General features: G+C 51.6%; 1 protein-coding gene and 1 pseudogene across 1 annotated transcript in view; one reads left to right on the forward strand and one right to left on the reverse strand.

Moving 5' to 3' along the window:
• Nucleotides 1-7,668, forward strand: part of ALPK3 (alpha kinase 3) — a 33,613-nt gene extending 25,945 nt beyond the window's left edge. The window contains exons 7-14 of the mRNA XM_087829260.1: nt 205-352; nt 739-866; nt 989-1,024; nt 1,598-1,878; nt 2,334-2,422; nt 3,180-3,400; nt 5,223-5,271; nt 5,868-7,668. Of these exons, the coding sequence (XP_087685386.1) occupies nt 205-352; nt 739-866; nt 989-1,024; nt 1,598-1,878; nt 2,334-2,422; nt 3,180-3,400; nt 5,223-5,271; nt 5,868-6,213 (1,298 nt within the window). The 3' untranslated portion in view covers nt 6,214-7,668. The remainder of the gene's footprint in view (nt 1-204; nt 353-738; nt 867-988; nt 1,025-1,597; nt 1,879-2,333; nt 2,423-3,179; nt 3,401-5,222; nt 5,272-5,867) is intronic.
• A 4,468-nt stretch (nt 7,669-12,136) lies between these two features.
• On the reverse strand, nt 12,137-13,014 carry LOC107539228 (pantothenate kinase 3 pseudogene; annotated as a pseudogene).
• Between the last annotated feature and the right edge of the window lie 2,707 nt (nt 13,015-15,721).

Genomic DNA, 15,721 nt, shown 5'->3' on the forward strand with positions numbered 1-15,721 from the left:
TGCTTGGGGGTCAGGGCAGATGCTTCAGAAATACAGGTGGGGCACAGCTGGGAGCCAGGAAGAAATGGGTTTGCGTGGAGACTTGAATTCTGTTTTCTCTCCGCCTGTTCCACCAGAGACACCCAGGGAACCAGGGGCAGGGCCAGAGAGGGCACAAGATGGAGGGGAGGGGCTCAGTCCTCTTACCTGGGCCCCTGCTCCCAGCCCCACAGGTGATTCGCAAGATTCGGGTGGAGCAGTTTCCTGATGCCTCGGGCAGCCTGAAGCTCTGGTGCCAGTTTTTCAACATTCTTAGTGACTCAGTCTTGACATGGGCCAAGGATCAGCGCCCAGTGGGCGAGGTGGGCAGGAGGTAAGCTGGCTGGAGGTCAGCTCCCCTGACCTGGCTCCCTAATTACAGCAATCATAATGCTGGGCATTGTCCTCACACTTTGGGTCATTCACTCACTTAATCTTCACAGCAACCCTCTGAGGGAGATTCCAGCATTCTCATGGTAGAGAGGAGGAAATTGAAGCTCAGAGGTATTTAGTCACTTGCAGAAAGTCACACACTAGTGAGTGTCAGGACTGCAAACCAGACCTATTGAGCCAGGACAAGCTCTTGGCCACAGTGCCTTGCTGCCTGCCCCAGAGCTGCCAGCAGCCCCTGAGAGCCGGGTATGAGCAGCCCCAGGACCTCCTTCTGGCCCTGGCTGCGCGTGGTGGTGGCCCTCACGGGAGGGTCTCCACTCTCTGCAGTGCGGGGGATGAAGGGCCAGCGGCCTTGGCCATCGTGCAGGCGTCCCCCGTAGACTGTGGCGTGTACCGATGCACCCTCCGCAACGAGCATGGCTCGGCCTCCACTGACTTCTGCCTCAGCCCCGAGGGTGAGTGTGCCCGGGGCCTCTGCCTGCCTCACCCCTGAGGGAGGCAGCATCACCTGCAGGGACGGTGCTCTCTCTGGGTATCCAGCATGAGGGCAGCTGCTTTCTCTTTGTTTTCTCTACAGTGTTGTCAGGATTCATCTCCAGAGAAGAAGGTGAAGGTACGGAGCCCCTCGGAGGAGGAGTGGGTCCATCCAGGAAGTCCGTCCGGTAGACTTCCTGCCCTAGCCCTGAAATGAACGATTTCTTCAGGGGCTCTGGTCCCTTTAGTGGGAAATGGTATTTAGTGGCCACAATCTGAGCACTAGGGGAGTTCATAGCTACTGGATTGTTCCTGCAAACTTTTTGTTGGAGGCAAACATATTGGTTGAGATGGAGTCATTTATTCATTTGATCAAACACCTAATTCTAAAACAAAGTAATTCTAATATTCTGTGTGGATCGCCACTCCCACAGACAACCTCCGCCTTGCATAGACACTGATCACGCTCTTACTTTGTGATGGGCACTCTTAGCACTGTTACAGGACAGGTGGGTATCAGATACAGTTTCTGCCCTCAGGAGCTCAAAATCTGGTAGGGGACCCATGGTGTTCACCAAAGAGCAGTAATGACAGAGAGTGAGCACACCCAAGTGGCAGGTGGGAGACTGATCCAGTCTTTTCCTCCCCCATAGTCCCCACATCTATGAGGCAGGATCTTCTAGTTTCCCACATTTCTCCTGTTTCCCTTCAGTTGGAGAAGAGATAGAGATGACTCCCATGGTATTTGCTAAGGGTCTGGCTGACTCTGGCTGCTGGGGGGACAAGCTCTTTGGGCGCCTGGTGAGTGAGGAGCTACGAGGGGGTGGACACAGGTACGGCCTTCGGAAGGCCTCCCAAGCCAAGGTCATCTACGGGCTGGAGCCTATCTTCGAGTCGGGCCGCACCTGTGTCATCAAGGTGTCCAGCCTGCTGGTGTTTGGGCCCAGCAGTGAGACTTCCCTTCTGGGCAGAAACTACGATGTCACCATTCAGGTACTGTGTCCCAGGCCCACTCCTGTCCTGCATTCTCTCCCCTCCTCCCTTTTCCTTCCCCGGGTCCTGTTGGAAAGCGCAGTACAGAGGCAGAAGCCCTCTCAGCCTCAGCCTTATGGGGGTCCTGGGATGGTCCTTGAGGAGGGCCTGAGGCGTAGCCCAGTTACATCTTTGGGGCCTTAGTTTTCAGGCTATATATTTGCAGCAGAAACCTTTCCCGCTTCCCTTAAAATTACCTTGACAGAAGCCTTATGTGTGAGATAAGAGGAGAGGGACTGGTCTGCTCTCTGCCCATGCAGCATCCCCCTTGCTGTCCACAGTGTGGCCCTGGGGCACTGGCAGTTATCGCCAGGGCTCCCTGCTGTCTTCTAGCAGATGTCCCTCCCACTTGGAACTGGGTGTGAGAGGACAGGGACAGTCCTTGCTGATCAGCTCAGGTTCCCTGTCATCCACAGGGGTGCAAAATCCAGAACATGAGCCGGGAGTACTGCAAAATCTTTGCTGCTGAAGCCCGGGCTGCGCCTGGCTTTGGGGAGGTGCCTGAGTAAGTGCACAGGGAGGGGGCACACAGTGATTTCACAGCCTCTCAGGGGCATCCTGAGTTATGGCCATGTGCCCGTGGGCCCACAGCCAACCCTGTGCTCAGCTTGGTGGTCCCACAAAATCTAGAAACAAAGACCCCAGGATTCACTGCCTGCTTTAGGAAAGCCTCTGCCCTGGTCTCAGTCTCTTCTCACCCACCCCAGTTTCACAGCTCTTTGTCCAGTTTCTCCTACTTGCAGGGTTTGGGCACAGCAGACTCTGGGCCTCTCTGAAGGTGGTGAGCGAGGCTTAGCTCCTCCTCACACTGGTTAGGACTCCTCTGTGGTAGCTGGCAGAGGGCAGAGTGTGTGGGTTTGTAGGAGTCAGCTCCAAGTGGTCATTGTTTCCACTTTGATGCCTGAATGCCTATTCTTGAATATTGGGGTCTGGCTGGCACTGAGCCACAGACTAGTTGAATGTTCTCTAGAGGGATCCTTTCTGTTTTACACATGCTGGCTGAAGTCCCTCCCTTAAGCACAGAGTCCTCCTGGGACCATAGCATGGTTCAGTTTCTACTCCCCCTGACCTCAGAGAATGGACAGGACTGTGAAGTTAGTGACTGAACTCAGGGAAGAGCTCCCCTTGCTTGTTGCCCTCCAGTCCAGAGCTAGAAACTCCTTAGAAGGGCCCGCCTTTTAGATCCAAGAGTACAGGACAGATGGAGGGGGAGCTCTCTGCCACCCTCCTTCCTGCTCACTGCAGGGTGAAACTGTGTTTAGGATCGTCCCACTGTATCTGATCTACCGGCCTGCAAACAATATCCCATATGCCACGCTGGAGGAGGACCTGGGCAAGCCCCTGGAGCCGTACTGTTCCCGGGAGTGGGACTCTGCTGCAGGGCCTACGTTGGCCAGCTCAGAGGCCGTGCAGAAGTGCCAGACCTTCCAGCACTGGCTGTATCTGTGGACGAATGGCAGCTTCCTGGTCACAGACCTGACAGGTGTGAGGGTGTGAGGGTGCTCGCACGTGTGTGAAAACAGGCCTGGGTTCGGAGGAGGGCGCGTGTGTACTGGTCTACAGCCCGCTTGCGTGTTCACTCTCCTGTGCTGTTGGCAGTAGCCTTGTGAAGTAGATCAGACAGGCACCATTTTATTTCATGTGCAAGCCTCATACCTCCTATAGCCTAGGCATGCACTCCAGGCTCCACTTAAAATTTTAAAGGAATTTGTTTCAAAAACATTACATGGGACCTAATCAAAACCCCAACCACCTTTTCAAAATCTCCCTTCCCTGCAGTTTTGCTCTGGACTTTTACTCCCCACACTCCCCCAACTCTTTCTTACATCCCAGCTTAGAGCTTTATTGTCCCCTCGCCCCCTCTTTCCTCCTCCCTCTCCTCCGCCCCCTCCACCCTCCTTAGCTTTATATATCATGTAATCAACACAGCCCGTCTGGCTTCTTCCTGTTTCTCCTATTACTCAGATTCTTCCCTGGCAAAGAAAGGCCAGGAATCCTCCCTTCCCCGACCATCCTCGCCAGACCTACTCTCTACAGAACTGGGCAGGGAGAGGAGCAGATAAAACTGTCTACAGTGGGAGGAGAGGACTGCTGGGAACATCCCACATTATTACATACAGCCTTTGGTGTAAATAAGTGAGGAAACCAAAGCCAGAGAGAAACTGGCTTAAATGTGCTTTTCACTAGGGTTAAACTGTACAATAAGTATTGTTTTTATAGCTCCATATATTTGGGGGGGGGCTAGTAACACATTCAGCCATTGTCACTCACTCTATTTGTAAACTTGTAAATTGGTCCTTCCTTCCGTCTCTCCATCCATTCATTTAACTTTACCAAATATTGGAAAGATAAAAGGTGAGTTAGGAATGGTCATTGTCCTTAAGAAGCTGTGATAAGTACACTAGTTTCTATAATGAGATGACATATGATATAATAGAAAGACTTGAGAGTTAAAGAAATCAGATTTAAGTCTAGGCCTCATTGTTTTCTAGCTGGGTCTGTTGTACAGAGTAGAGAACTGGAGCTCGGACACGTTTAGTCATTTAATGCCTCTGTGCTGCAGTTCCCTTTCCCTGTCCAGGAATAATACATTGTTCCTGCCTAGCTCTCAGACTGTTACAAGGATTAACTGAGGTGTATTTGTTTTCACTTATTTGCCTTCTGCAAACTAAAATTCTGTGCAGGTGTAAGGGAGCATCATTATAATGCAGAACGGAATGTGGTAAATGCTGAAAGAGACATCACAAAATTAGGATCTATTGCATAATTACTGTGTTTCAGACACTAAATTAGAGTCCCAGATGCTCTGCAATCTTCTCAATACCCCTGCGAGATGGGCAGTGTCACTCCCACTTCCTCAGTGGAGATAGTAAGTGACTTGCCAAGTTCAAACATCTCACAAGTGACAGAGCTGAAATGCAAACCCAGGTCTGTCTGACTCTCAAGCCCACATTTGTGCCACTCAGTGGTTCTCAGTTCTGTTAGTGAGAGGCAGGTTTCTAAAAGAATGCTACCCAACCGACTATTTGAAAATGCTCAGTTACTGAATAAATGAATAGATGTGACTTTGCTTGAGTTACTCAGCTCTGAACCTAGCTCCTCTCCTATAAAAATGGGAACATTAGTACTACTACTAACACAGACATGCCCACACTGCCTGTGAGGTAGACCAGGGGTGATGACCCAGCGAGAGGAGCCTGAAGATGTGCTCTGAGACCTGGCAAGTTTCCATCTAAAGGAGACACGGGGGCCCATGACCAGCCCAGGCTGCCGTCAACTCAACTCCCAACATTCTCTCTCTTCAGGGGTTGACTGGAAGATGACCGATGTACAGATTGCCACCAAGCTGCGAGGGTGAGTACTTCTTAAGGACACATGCCTTCTGAGAGCCTCCTTAGGGTCTAACATGTCAGAGTTCTGCTTCTTCATCCCCGTGGTGCTGGGCCTGTGGTCGAATGCTCCCAGTGCTCCCATGGCCATGTAGTAGCATCCCAGGGGCTGCTGGCCCCCACACACTGTGCCCCTGCCCCAGATCTGGACCAGCAGCCACCAACGCCCACATATAGGGCCACCTGCAGCTCTGGGCTCTGACTGCACCTGCTCCTCCTCTTCTCACTTGGGAAAGCTCATCACAGCACAGATGAGCAAGGGCAGTGAGCAGTGGTGTCCTGGAGTCTGCTCTAATCTATATTGACAAGGCAGGTCATCCTCACACAATCGGTGTCCCACATGATGAGTTCCATGCACCAGGGCCTATTGCGACCTCAGTTTAGAATAGAGGTTTTAGGTCCTGCCACCTGGAGTGGCACCGGGTAGACTCCCCAGCACTCCCAGGGAGGGTAGTATGTACCTTGGCCACAACACCCTGGCCATGGCCATCCCAAAGCTGGCCCTCCAAGGTCCAGCAGCCTGGGTGGGACTCCAACTCAGCTCTTACTGTTTGGCTGCAGATACCAAGGCCTCAAGGAGAGCTGTTTCCCTGCCCTGCTGGACCAGTTTGCTTCCTCCCACCAGTGCAACACCTTCTGTGAGATGCTGGGGCTGAAACCCCTCAAGGGCCCTGAGGCTGCCCACTCCCAAGCCAAGGCCAAAGGCTCCAAGAGTCCATCTGCCGGCAGGAAGGGCCCCCAACTGAGTCCTCAGCCCCAGAAGAAAGGCCTCCCCAGTCCCCAGGGCATCCGGAAGAGTACCCCAAGCTCTAAAGCCACTCCTCAGGCCTCAGGGGCAGTTGCCACCCAGTTATTGGGACAGCCTCCCATCCAAGAGGGGGGTTCCAAAGCCCAGGGCACGCGGTAGCCCCTACAGGAGGCTGGGGGCTTCCACCCAGCAGCAAACCAACAAGGAAGCAGCTCGAACCGATGGAGACTTTCCCCATACAGACTAACCGGAGAAGGCGCACTGAGCAGGCACCACTTGGGGGCCTCTCTACACAGCCTTCTCTCAGCTCCTCATCAGAAGGCTTTGGTGCATGGCACACAACCCAGTGGCCTCTCCTGGTGCCATGTCACCAGGGCCCACAGGCCCCACCTCCAAGTGCCCCAGGGGCTGAGGCCCTCCTTGAAGTTTACACTGGCCACTGCTGGAGGCTCCCTGAGTCCTCTGCATGAGTCCTGCACCCTGACCCTTGCCCCAGCCAGGCCCTGCCGTGAGCAGTGTCCCCCGGGCATGCAGCCCAGCACTAACCCTCTGCCCTTGCTCAGCCTTATCGCTGCCTGACCTCAGGGTTCCAAGCTTCCCCTGCTATGTGATTCTCAGGGTCTCTCCTCCTTCAGGCTACTCTGCCTCATTCATCCAGCTCACCCTGCATCTCACCTGTCCCGAGCCCCATGGGCCGGTCAGTCCTTGGGCCGTGGTCTTTGTGACGTGTTCTTGCTTTTCCCTGTCACTCAGGCACTCACTTGCCTGCTTCCGTGCTTTCCTGCACCCCATCCACACCCCTGCCTTCCAGCCCAGTTGCAGCCTGCTGCCTGCCCTGCACTGACTCTGCTTGTCCTCTTGCCTGATGGCTTTTCTAGCCTGACCCCACCAACCTACCCACCAGGACCCAGACCCTCTGGCCTCTAGTCCACTCCAGTCCACTCTTCCTCTGACCATGAGGTGAGGGTTGTGTCAGCAGCTGTTGCCAGAGGGAAAGTGTGGACTCTGAGGGACCTCATGCCTCCATACTGAAGGGAGGGGGGTCATGTGAATTTCATGTACCCTCCTGGCCAGGACGGAGGACTGGGACTCTTCTCCACAGGGAAATGGCATGGGCGTTCTAAGAACAATGTAAACATCTACCCGCTGGGATGCAGGGTATCTCTGTACCTGGGACTTAGGACACCTGCCCAACCATTAGCTCTGGATCCTGAAGCTCCAGCCCTGGGACCTCATATATGGGCTCCCAGGGAATTGCCATGTCCTTCCTGAGAGCCAGCCTGGAGGCCTGGGTGGGGTGGGTCTGGAGCTAGCCCCTCCCTGTGGAATGCAATAAAGGCAGCAACTGTGTTTCCTGCTCACCCTCATCTGGTGTGTTGTAGGTGTATGGGCTCAGGGTCCTTTCCCCAGGCAGATTCTCCAAGGGCCACCTACGGTCAGTCCCTGGGCCCACTGGGAAAATGAATACATGTTTTGGCTCATAGATTGACATTTAGTCTGAGCCTTCTGTGGCCACAGCTGGACAGTCTGTGCTGCTTGTGCAAGTGGGCTGATGGCTTGTGCCCCTTAGCAGGGTGTCTGTGGACCTGGGGCCAGATTGGAATTGTTCCTTCATTTGGGAGAGGGACATGAAGAGGGAACCCATGAGGGTAAAGCAGAACTGGGCGCTCCGGGGAAACGCCACTGTCTGGCTTCTTCCAGTGCAGCCAAACTAGCCAGGGGACAGCCAGTGTCTGCCTCTCAGCCACTCACTGACCACTTCCTGCCTCCCAAGCAGCAGGAGGCTTCTCATTCCCAGCCCATTCCCTTCCCCCCATGGTCTGGGCTTTTCCTTGCCTGACGTTTGTCCCTCCACACTGACATTTCTGTGTACTTCTCTACCTCCTCTTGTGCCCCTTCTCACCAGCCTGCCTGTCCAGATTGCCCTGGGGAACTAGAGCTGGAATACCTTCCATCCTATATTCACTCATCCATGCATTCAGCAGACATACAGCAAGCACCTCCCTACTTTATGCCAGACTCTGAACTGACAGCTGTTGGGGATCAAACATTATGATGTAGTCTCAAAAGAGACCCTTTCCATTGGGCTTTTGAGCAACAGAAGTGGACTTGGACCAACTTAAGAAAAAAGGATTCATGGGAAGAGCACTGGGGAAGCTCACAGAGGAATACTGGACAATTAGCCTTGAGAAGAGGGGACCTAGGGGAGCTCCAGAGCTTGCCTCCCAGGAGCTACTGCTGTTGTCAGATGAACCCCAATCAGCCATTGGTCCCAGTGGGTCTCCCTCCATTCAAGCTTCAGATTCCCGGCCTGGGGCTCAGGGCGTTGTGGAGTAGGAGAAGGGCAGTTTTCCAAAGGATGGGGATTCTTACCAGAGAAAGGTGGAGAGTGGGAGGGTAGAAAAGGCTTGGTGGGCAACGACAAAGGACTCCCCAACACACACATGCGCACACACTGCTCCTCCCATCTGATGTACTGCGACTTCCACATACAACCCTGGGTTCTCGTGCTGTGTTTTTCTAGTCAGTACTTGCCACAGCTTTGTAGAGCACCCTGCTCCACCACAGGCTCCAAATGGCTCCCTATGCCTCGGACAGACGGATGCCTCAGCATCATTGAATCTGCCAGGCCACGTGGCCTGGTGGCAGAACCGTTTCTTCTAAAGGCTTTCTACTAAAGAGCCTTCACTTGCTCTGGGCCCAACCCAAAGATGGTGGCCTTTCTAGGTCAGTCAGTAAGTGGGTTGGAGCAAGATGCCCCAGAGTGACACTTGTTACCAGAATTGGGCCTTAGTGGTAAGGGATTCAAAATTTGTTCTACATTATGGAGGAAACATTCTGACCTCAACAGACCCCTCCGGCCCCAGGGACTTATCACGGGGATAGGCCTTTGCATTTTAATCTCACTTTTCTCCCACCTCTGACTCACAAATGCCTTACGAAGGCATCTAGGGAAACTGGAGATGCTGTCAGTGATGGAACTCAGTGGTGGTGAGGTCAAGGTCCCTGTGAGCCAGGCAGGGGCGCACAGCTGGACAGCTAAGGTACTCTGTATGTTTAAGCCAGGTCAGCAGCTAAGTACCTCTGCCCTGCCAGATGAAGATGAAATGCTTTTGATGTTCTGTTCTTCAAAATAGAGAGGAAAATGAATTCACTAGGTCAGAGGATTTATACCAGATGCCAGGAGCTGGATGAATTTGCTTTAGCAAGAAGACCGTCTGGATCAGCGCCTGCAGTTGGAGTCATGACTAGAAAGTTTGCAGCCGTCCTAAGACCTATGTCTTGCCCTGGCTGAGCTGAACTGTGGTAGGAATCACTCTGACTTCTCTCAAGTCCTTGGTAGTAACACTGTTGTCTCCAGTTTCCCCAGGAACATGGTATTACTTTTGATTTACCATTTCACTAGAGGGGTATTCTAGTGGCTTGTACTTGTCCTGTCCCCCTATAGTCGCTCTTACCCCTCAGACCTGAGAGCCATGGTAGGGTTCATGCCTTTTTCAAAATATATCCATTTCAACTATACACTCAACCCCTCGTTGGCTCTGAGGTTCCTCTGTAGCATAAAACTTGGTCTCTGAATCATCCTCATGGATTTGGCAGGCCATGTGCTTTTCTATTCCCAGAAATTGAACTTAGCTTAGAGCCAGTGCCCTCGAGAGGACACCCCTCTCCCCAGGTTTGGGTGCTGACCCTTTCCTTCCATAGTTCCCAGATAAGTGACCAAACATATCCCTTTGGGGAAGGCTGCAAAGAAAGTTTACAGTATGATCTAAGTCTTAAAATACGGTTTCTCTTCAAAGATACTGACTTCCTCTCCATTGAAGGCCTGGAAATTAAGTGGGAGATTTCGACTCTACTTGGCATCTTAAGATGTTTGCCCACCCAGAAGTCTTTAGTCATGGCAATAACTAGGTAACATCTTAGGGGGTGTCTGGTCTTTTTCATTCCTGGGACCCAGTGGTCAATTAGCCCTGGTCGGGGCTCATGCGGGAGGCAGCCAGTCGATGTGTCTCTCATATCGATGTTTCTCTCTCTCTCTTTCCCCTTCCACTGTCTCTGAAAAGCACTGGAAAGAATATCCTCGGCTGAGAATTGAAAAATAATGAAATAAAATAATCCTTTCACTAATACTTACAGATCTCCTGTATCTGCGATAATTGTATGTCCTGGGTATGTAATAGTGACCAAAACACATACATTCCTCCCTCGTGGAGCTTACAGTCTAGTGGGGGCTACAGACGTTAAGCAACACACCAGTAAGCGTACAATGGCAAATACACTATCAAGTGCCACAAAGCAGCACCGCAGGAGGTCGGACCCAAACTAGACGGGGGCGTCTTGGGGGTAATCCGAAGGTGTGGTACTTGAGCTGAGATCGGAAGGATGTAGGTCAGGGGCAGGGGAAGAGCGTACCAGGCAGAGGGCTCTGAGTCAGGTCATGGCGGAGGACAGGGTGGGAGCTTGTGTGTGGCCAACGAGGACTGTGCTATTGCAGGAGGAAGTCCAGCCAGAGAGGGGCGGGTCAGGCCATGGAAGGACATTTGCACTGAGCCCTAAGCAGTGGCGCATCGGTGAGGAGCACGTACAACTGGAAATGATAGAAGCCCTCAAATGACGGGGGTCTTAAGCAAGAGGAAGTTATTTCTTCCTCAGAAAGAGGTGTGTAGGCAGTGGACCTGGACGTGATCCATCCAGGGTGGGCGTGGCAGCCCTAGGATGGCGTCAGAACCTAGGCTCCTCTGCACCGTCCTGTCAACCCAAGCAGGAGAAACGACTGATCCCACGTGTGACGTCATGAGTAGAACTAAAGTAATGACGCAGTTGCTGAACATCAGACAACTAAATTTTCTTTTTATAGAGTCAACAGGTGGTGTCAAAGTTGAAAATAAAGAATAGTATCTATATGTATTGTCTGTCTGTCTGTCCATCTATCCATCTACCCACCTGTTCACCTATCCGTCTCTCACCTATTTATTTAAAGAGGTTATTACCAGAAGTGAAAAACAAGAACAGCTTGTTTGTAGTTGTCTGGGGAGGGGGTTGGGGGCGTGGCACTGGTCTCTCTGGCTCTTGCAGCTCTGGTCTCTGTGAGGCTGCCCCACAGCCTCCATTGCTGGTCACTCGTTTGTATTTTACTTGAGACAGAAGGTCCTACAGAGATACCCAACTCCTACAGCTTCAGGAACCTGCCTCTTGGAGATTGGAGTGTGTCCCATCCAACCAGGCAAACTTGAGCTCCGTTGTTAAAGCTCAAAGGCAAACACGAGATTGGTGGAGCTCAGCCAGACAGGAGCATCTGTCCTCAGGAGGCTGTGGCTATGTGGCTGGAGCCAGCTCTGGGTAGGGAGCACCTACTGACACCTAGAGGTCTGGAGCCTGTCAGAGGCACTGTCCTCTGACCTCAGAACCGATGTGGTTCTCAGACGGCTCTTTCCTCTTATTTCCAAAGGGCGTCGAGGGGCAGCAGCTGCCAGACACTCAGCCTCAGGGGACACACCACACATGAGGAGGACCCTGGCACTTGCAGCATATACCTGGATGGTAGAGTTACAACAGGACATGATATGTGGATTCCTGGGCTGAGGTAATGGTCTGGTCAACTCCTCTGGCCACTGCTTTTTCATGATTTGAATAGTGCATCCAGGCCCAGCATGGCACATGCCCTGTGGGTTCAAACAGGCTGACATTTCTTTTTTTCCTTTCTTTTGTGTGTGTGAGCAAGCTCAGTAATTAGAGGCTGTATAGCACTGAAGGATCTAACGCTGGCTGTATACAGAAGGGAAAGCATTTTTTTTTTTAATCCTCAGGTGAGGATATTTTTTCCATCGCTTTTCAGAGAGTGGAAGGGAGAGACCCATCGATTGGTTGCCTGCCTCATGTGCCCAGACCGGGGGCTGGGGATTGGGCCTGCAACCGAGAGGTACGTGCCCTTGGCCAGAATCCAACCCAGGACCCTTCAGTCTGAGGGCAGACGCTCTAACCCTGAACCAAACCAGCCAGGGCCAGAAGGGAAAGCATTTCAATTAGAAACACTTTACCTGTTACCAAGTTCTCACTGTCAATATGGCAACAACTTAGCAGTTTACCATTTAAAAACCAACAGGAATAGTGCTGCCCTCTGACCCTTTGGTTCCCAGTGACAAATAGTGCAGGAATAACGCCTCTGGTTTTCAGTTCCTCCTGGGTGACATTTATTAGCAGAGAGAAACCTGATGCTTTGGCTGAAATTTGGCAGCCCAAGAAGTGCACCACCTGCTCTGAAGCATCCCTCATGCTCCGGACACAATGCTCTCAGGTGACCTTTTGACCAGTGATCCAACACACATGCCAGAAGTTTCACTGAGAGAATTTCGACTCGGGAAACGTTTCCAGCAGCAACAGCTCTGTTTATTTTCTTACTAACACACATTCCTGCCATAGATCCGGTGTCATTGGTGATGGCAACTCAAGCAGCTCTCGCTAGACCTTCGTTACTGACAGATCCTCGTTTCTCCTTGTAAATCGTGTCGCCAAATCTAGATGCCATAGCCCAACCCCACAGGCCAAGTCTGTCTCAGTCTCCCCCATAACTCACGGACCAGCTTGTCAGCTCGGGTGTTGTCACCTTTGGGTGCCATTTCAAGAGCCTCTTTAAAACTTTCACAGCCAGTCAGTAAACTGCACAAGCCCAGAAAGGTGCCCCCTCCGAAGCTTGTCCCGGTTACTGGTTTCTAGTGATCTTTGGAGTGTTCTGTTACCATACTGACTCCCCAGCCAGGGTCCCCGAAGGCGCCCCCTGGCACCGCTCCGGTTCTGAGGCATTACCAGAGCAAGAGCAGCCTGCTGTCACTTGTATATTATCTGCTGTATGATGTAGACAGCACTTCTGACAGAATCTGTGTACCGCAAGCCCTTTACAGGACAAGTCCATCCAATCTGTGCCGGTGTGAGCACCACCTCCTGTAGCCCATTGCACCACATGTGATCTTGAGAGTTTTTATCTCTTCCCATTTGGAGAAAAGTAGGCAGGTCCTGCCCGGCCAGTGTGACTCATTGGTTATCGGCCTATGAACCAGGAGGTCTCGGTTTGATTCCCGGTCAGGGCACAGGCCCTGGTTTCAGGCTCGATCCCCAGCAGGGGGCGTGCAGGAGGCTGCCGATCAATGACTCTCATCATTGATGTTTTTTCCCCTCTCCCTTCCTCTTTCTGAAATCAATAAAAAAAATTTATATATATATATATCAAATCTCTATTTAAAAGAAGAATATTAAAAAATAAAAAATAAAAGCCACCACTGATATCTTTGAACTCAGTGGGGTGACATGAGTTAACTACTTTGGTTTGTGGAACATCTTACCCTGGATCCAGCTGAAAAGGAAACATCTCGGTCTCTCATTATTTAAAGAGCTAATAAGAGATGGAGAGGCACAAAGGATAGAAAATGAAATAACAAGGGGACTATCCTTCACAAAGGAGTAACCAGTTAACTATTTGGAAACAGTGATCTCCGAACTGCTTGGGGAAAACTCCCCTGGCCTGGTGGCAAATATATATAAATATGGTCCTCCCCTCCCTCTGTCCTGGACCCATTACCCTGCCTGGCTCAGTCCTAGGCCTCACTCTACCATCCGGTGGGTGGGACAGGCATCTGAGCTCAACTTCCCAGGAGCAGCCTCCTCTGGAAACAGGCCACAGGGGGCCCAGGAACAGGGCAGAGCCAGGACCCCTGAGGTCCTCCAGCTCTTAGTTGTTCCCTGGTGGCCTCACCTTAACCTACCGGGCCTCCTGACTGTGGCTCTCAGCCAAATGCCACCTGGAAAGAGCATCTGGCTTCTGGGGTCCAGGGTCACTACTGGTCATCCCTCCTTGAGCAGGGCCAACAGAGGAGAAACACAGGGTCTCCTGGCCTGAAGGAGGAGAGGAATGTGTCAGGACAGCTCTGAGATGGGACCTGTGAAAGTGATGACACCTGCCAGCCTGCTGGGGCCAGGCTGTCTGCCAAACACCTCACCAGAATTAGCTCACTTAGTCCTCATGAATATTTATGTAAGAGGTAGGTACCCATGGCCCACCCCCGCCGTTTTACAGATGAGGAAACAGGCTCATTTCGAGAGACAGGAATGAATCTAGACCTTTACACTCCAAGCTCAGGGTTTTATCTCATGACACGCAGCCTCTTAAATCCTTGCTTTGGAGATCAGAGCACACGGAGATGTCAAGGTTGTAAACTAGTATAGCCCAAGCTCCTTTTGTAAAATGATTAACGTTAAATAATATTCACTTAGGAAAAAAGCCTGGACAAAAATGCCACCAACTCCATAGTGGTCATCTCCAGAGGTCCAGATCAGAGGCGTTTTTAACTCCCTGTGTTTTGTATATTTCTATAATATTTAAGTGTTTAACAATGCTCAAGTAATGTTTTGGTAATCACAATGACAGACCAAAAAAAAACCACCAAACAACGTTTTTAAAAAGAGGAGGTATCCCCGCCCTCCAGCCATCTTTCTCCAATTTTTCAAAATGGCCAGAACTTGCCCTGGCCGGTGTGGCTCAGTGGTTAGAGCGCTGGCCTGCAGACTGAAGGGTCCCGGGTTCGATTCCATCCAAAGGCATGTACCTGAGTTGCAGACTTGATCCCCAGCCCCAGTTGGGGCGTGTGCGGGAGGCAACCAATGGATATGTCTCTCTCACATCAGTGTTTCTCTCTCTCTCTCTCTCTTCCACTCTCTCTGAAAAGCAATGGAAACAATATCCTCAGGTGAGGGTTAAAAAAACAAAACAAAACAAACAAAATAAACAACCAGCACATGCAGGTAGCTCTGTACCCTGTGTTACCAGGAAGTGTTTATGCCCTGAGTGTGTGTGTTTAATTATTAAAGAGATGTTGTTAATCCTCTCAGGTAAGTTTAACGTTTAGTTCGAGGACTGAAACACTAAAGGGTTGGTCCCTTGACTTTGCACGTGGTTGCTTAGGTGTCAATTAAAGAGAAAAACGGAACAAAAGGGCAAATCGTGTGGTTTATGTTTTGTTGGCAGGACTGCGTGAATGCTTAGACCTAAAACGCCTTTACTGTTTGTGACAGCTACCCTGTTGTCCTTTATCTTCAAGCTCAGGAAAATAAATTGCTGTTATCATTACCGGAAACTGGATAAGAGGTGAAATACAAGGTCAAAGGTGTTGTCTGAGATGCAGAGTAGCCCTGAAGGCAAGGGGAAAGGGAGGGCACAGGAGGGGCAGTGGGAAGGGTGAGGATAATCAGGATAGACTTCCTGGAAGCGGTGGCTGTATCTGGGAGCAGAGGAAAATGGAGAGGAGAGCATCTCAGAGGAGGAAGGCAGATTAAGTGATAGGGCAAGAGCTCAGTGGGCCAGGCCTAGTGTGGGACCCTCTTGCCCTGTTCCCCTTTTCCCCGAAAGAGGTTGGGGTCCCCGCCTATGCCGTGATAAAGATGGGTGGGAGGCTTATCCTGCATCAACTCTGAACTCTGCCCAGGAATTTCCACTGAAATGAGAACACAGGCCAAAGTGCAAGCAGGTCAGACCCAGCTTGTCTTCACAGAAACACTCGCTTCCACCCGTCCCTGAGAGTGGCTCGTTCACTGAACGTACGTGAGTAGGAAGGGGACCCTGCCTCCCTCTGTGCAGCCGTGTGTGTGTGCTTGTGTGTTCAGGGGCAGCTGGGCTTCC

This window comes from Miniopterus natalensis, chromosome 22 (assembly GCF_054644295.1).
Source record: "Miniopterus natalensis isolate mMinNat1 chromosome 22, mMinNat1.hap1, whole genome shotgun sequence".
NCBI lineage: Eukaryota > Metazoa > Chordata > Mammalia > Chiroptera > Miniopteridae > Miniopterus > Miniopterus natalensis.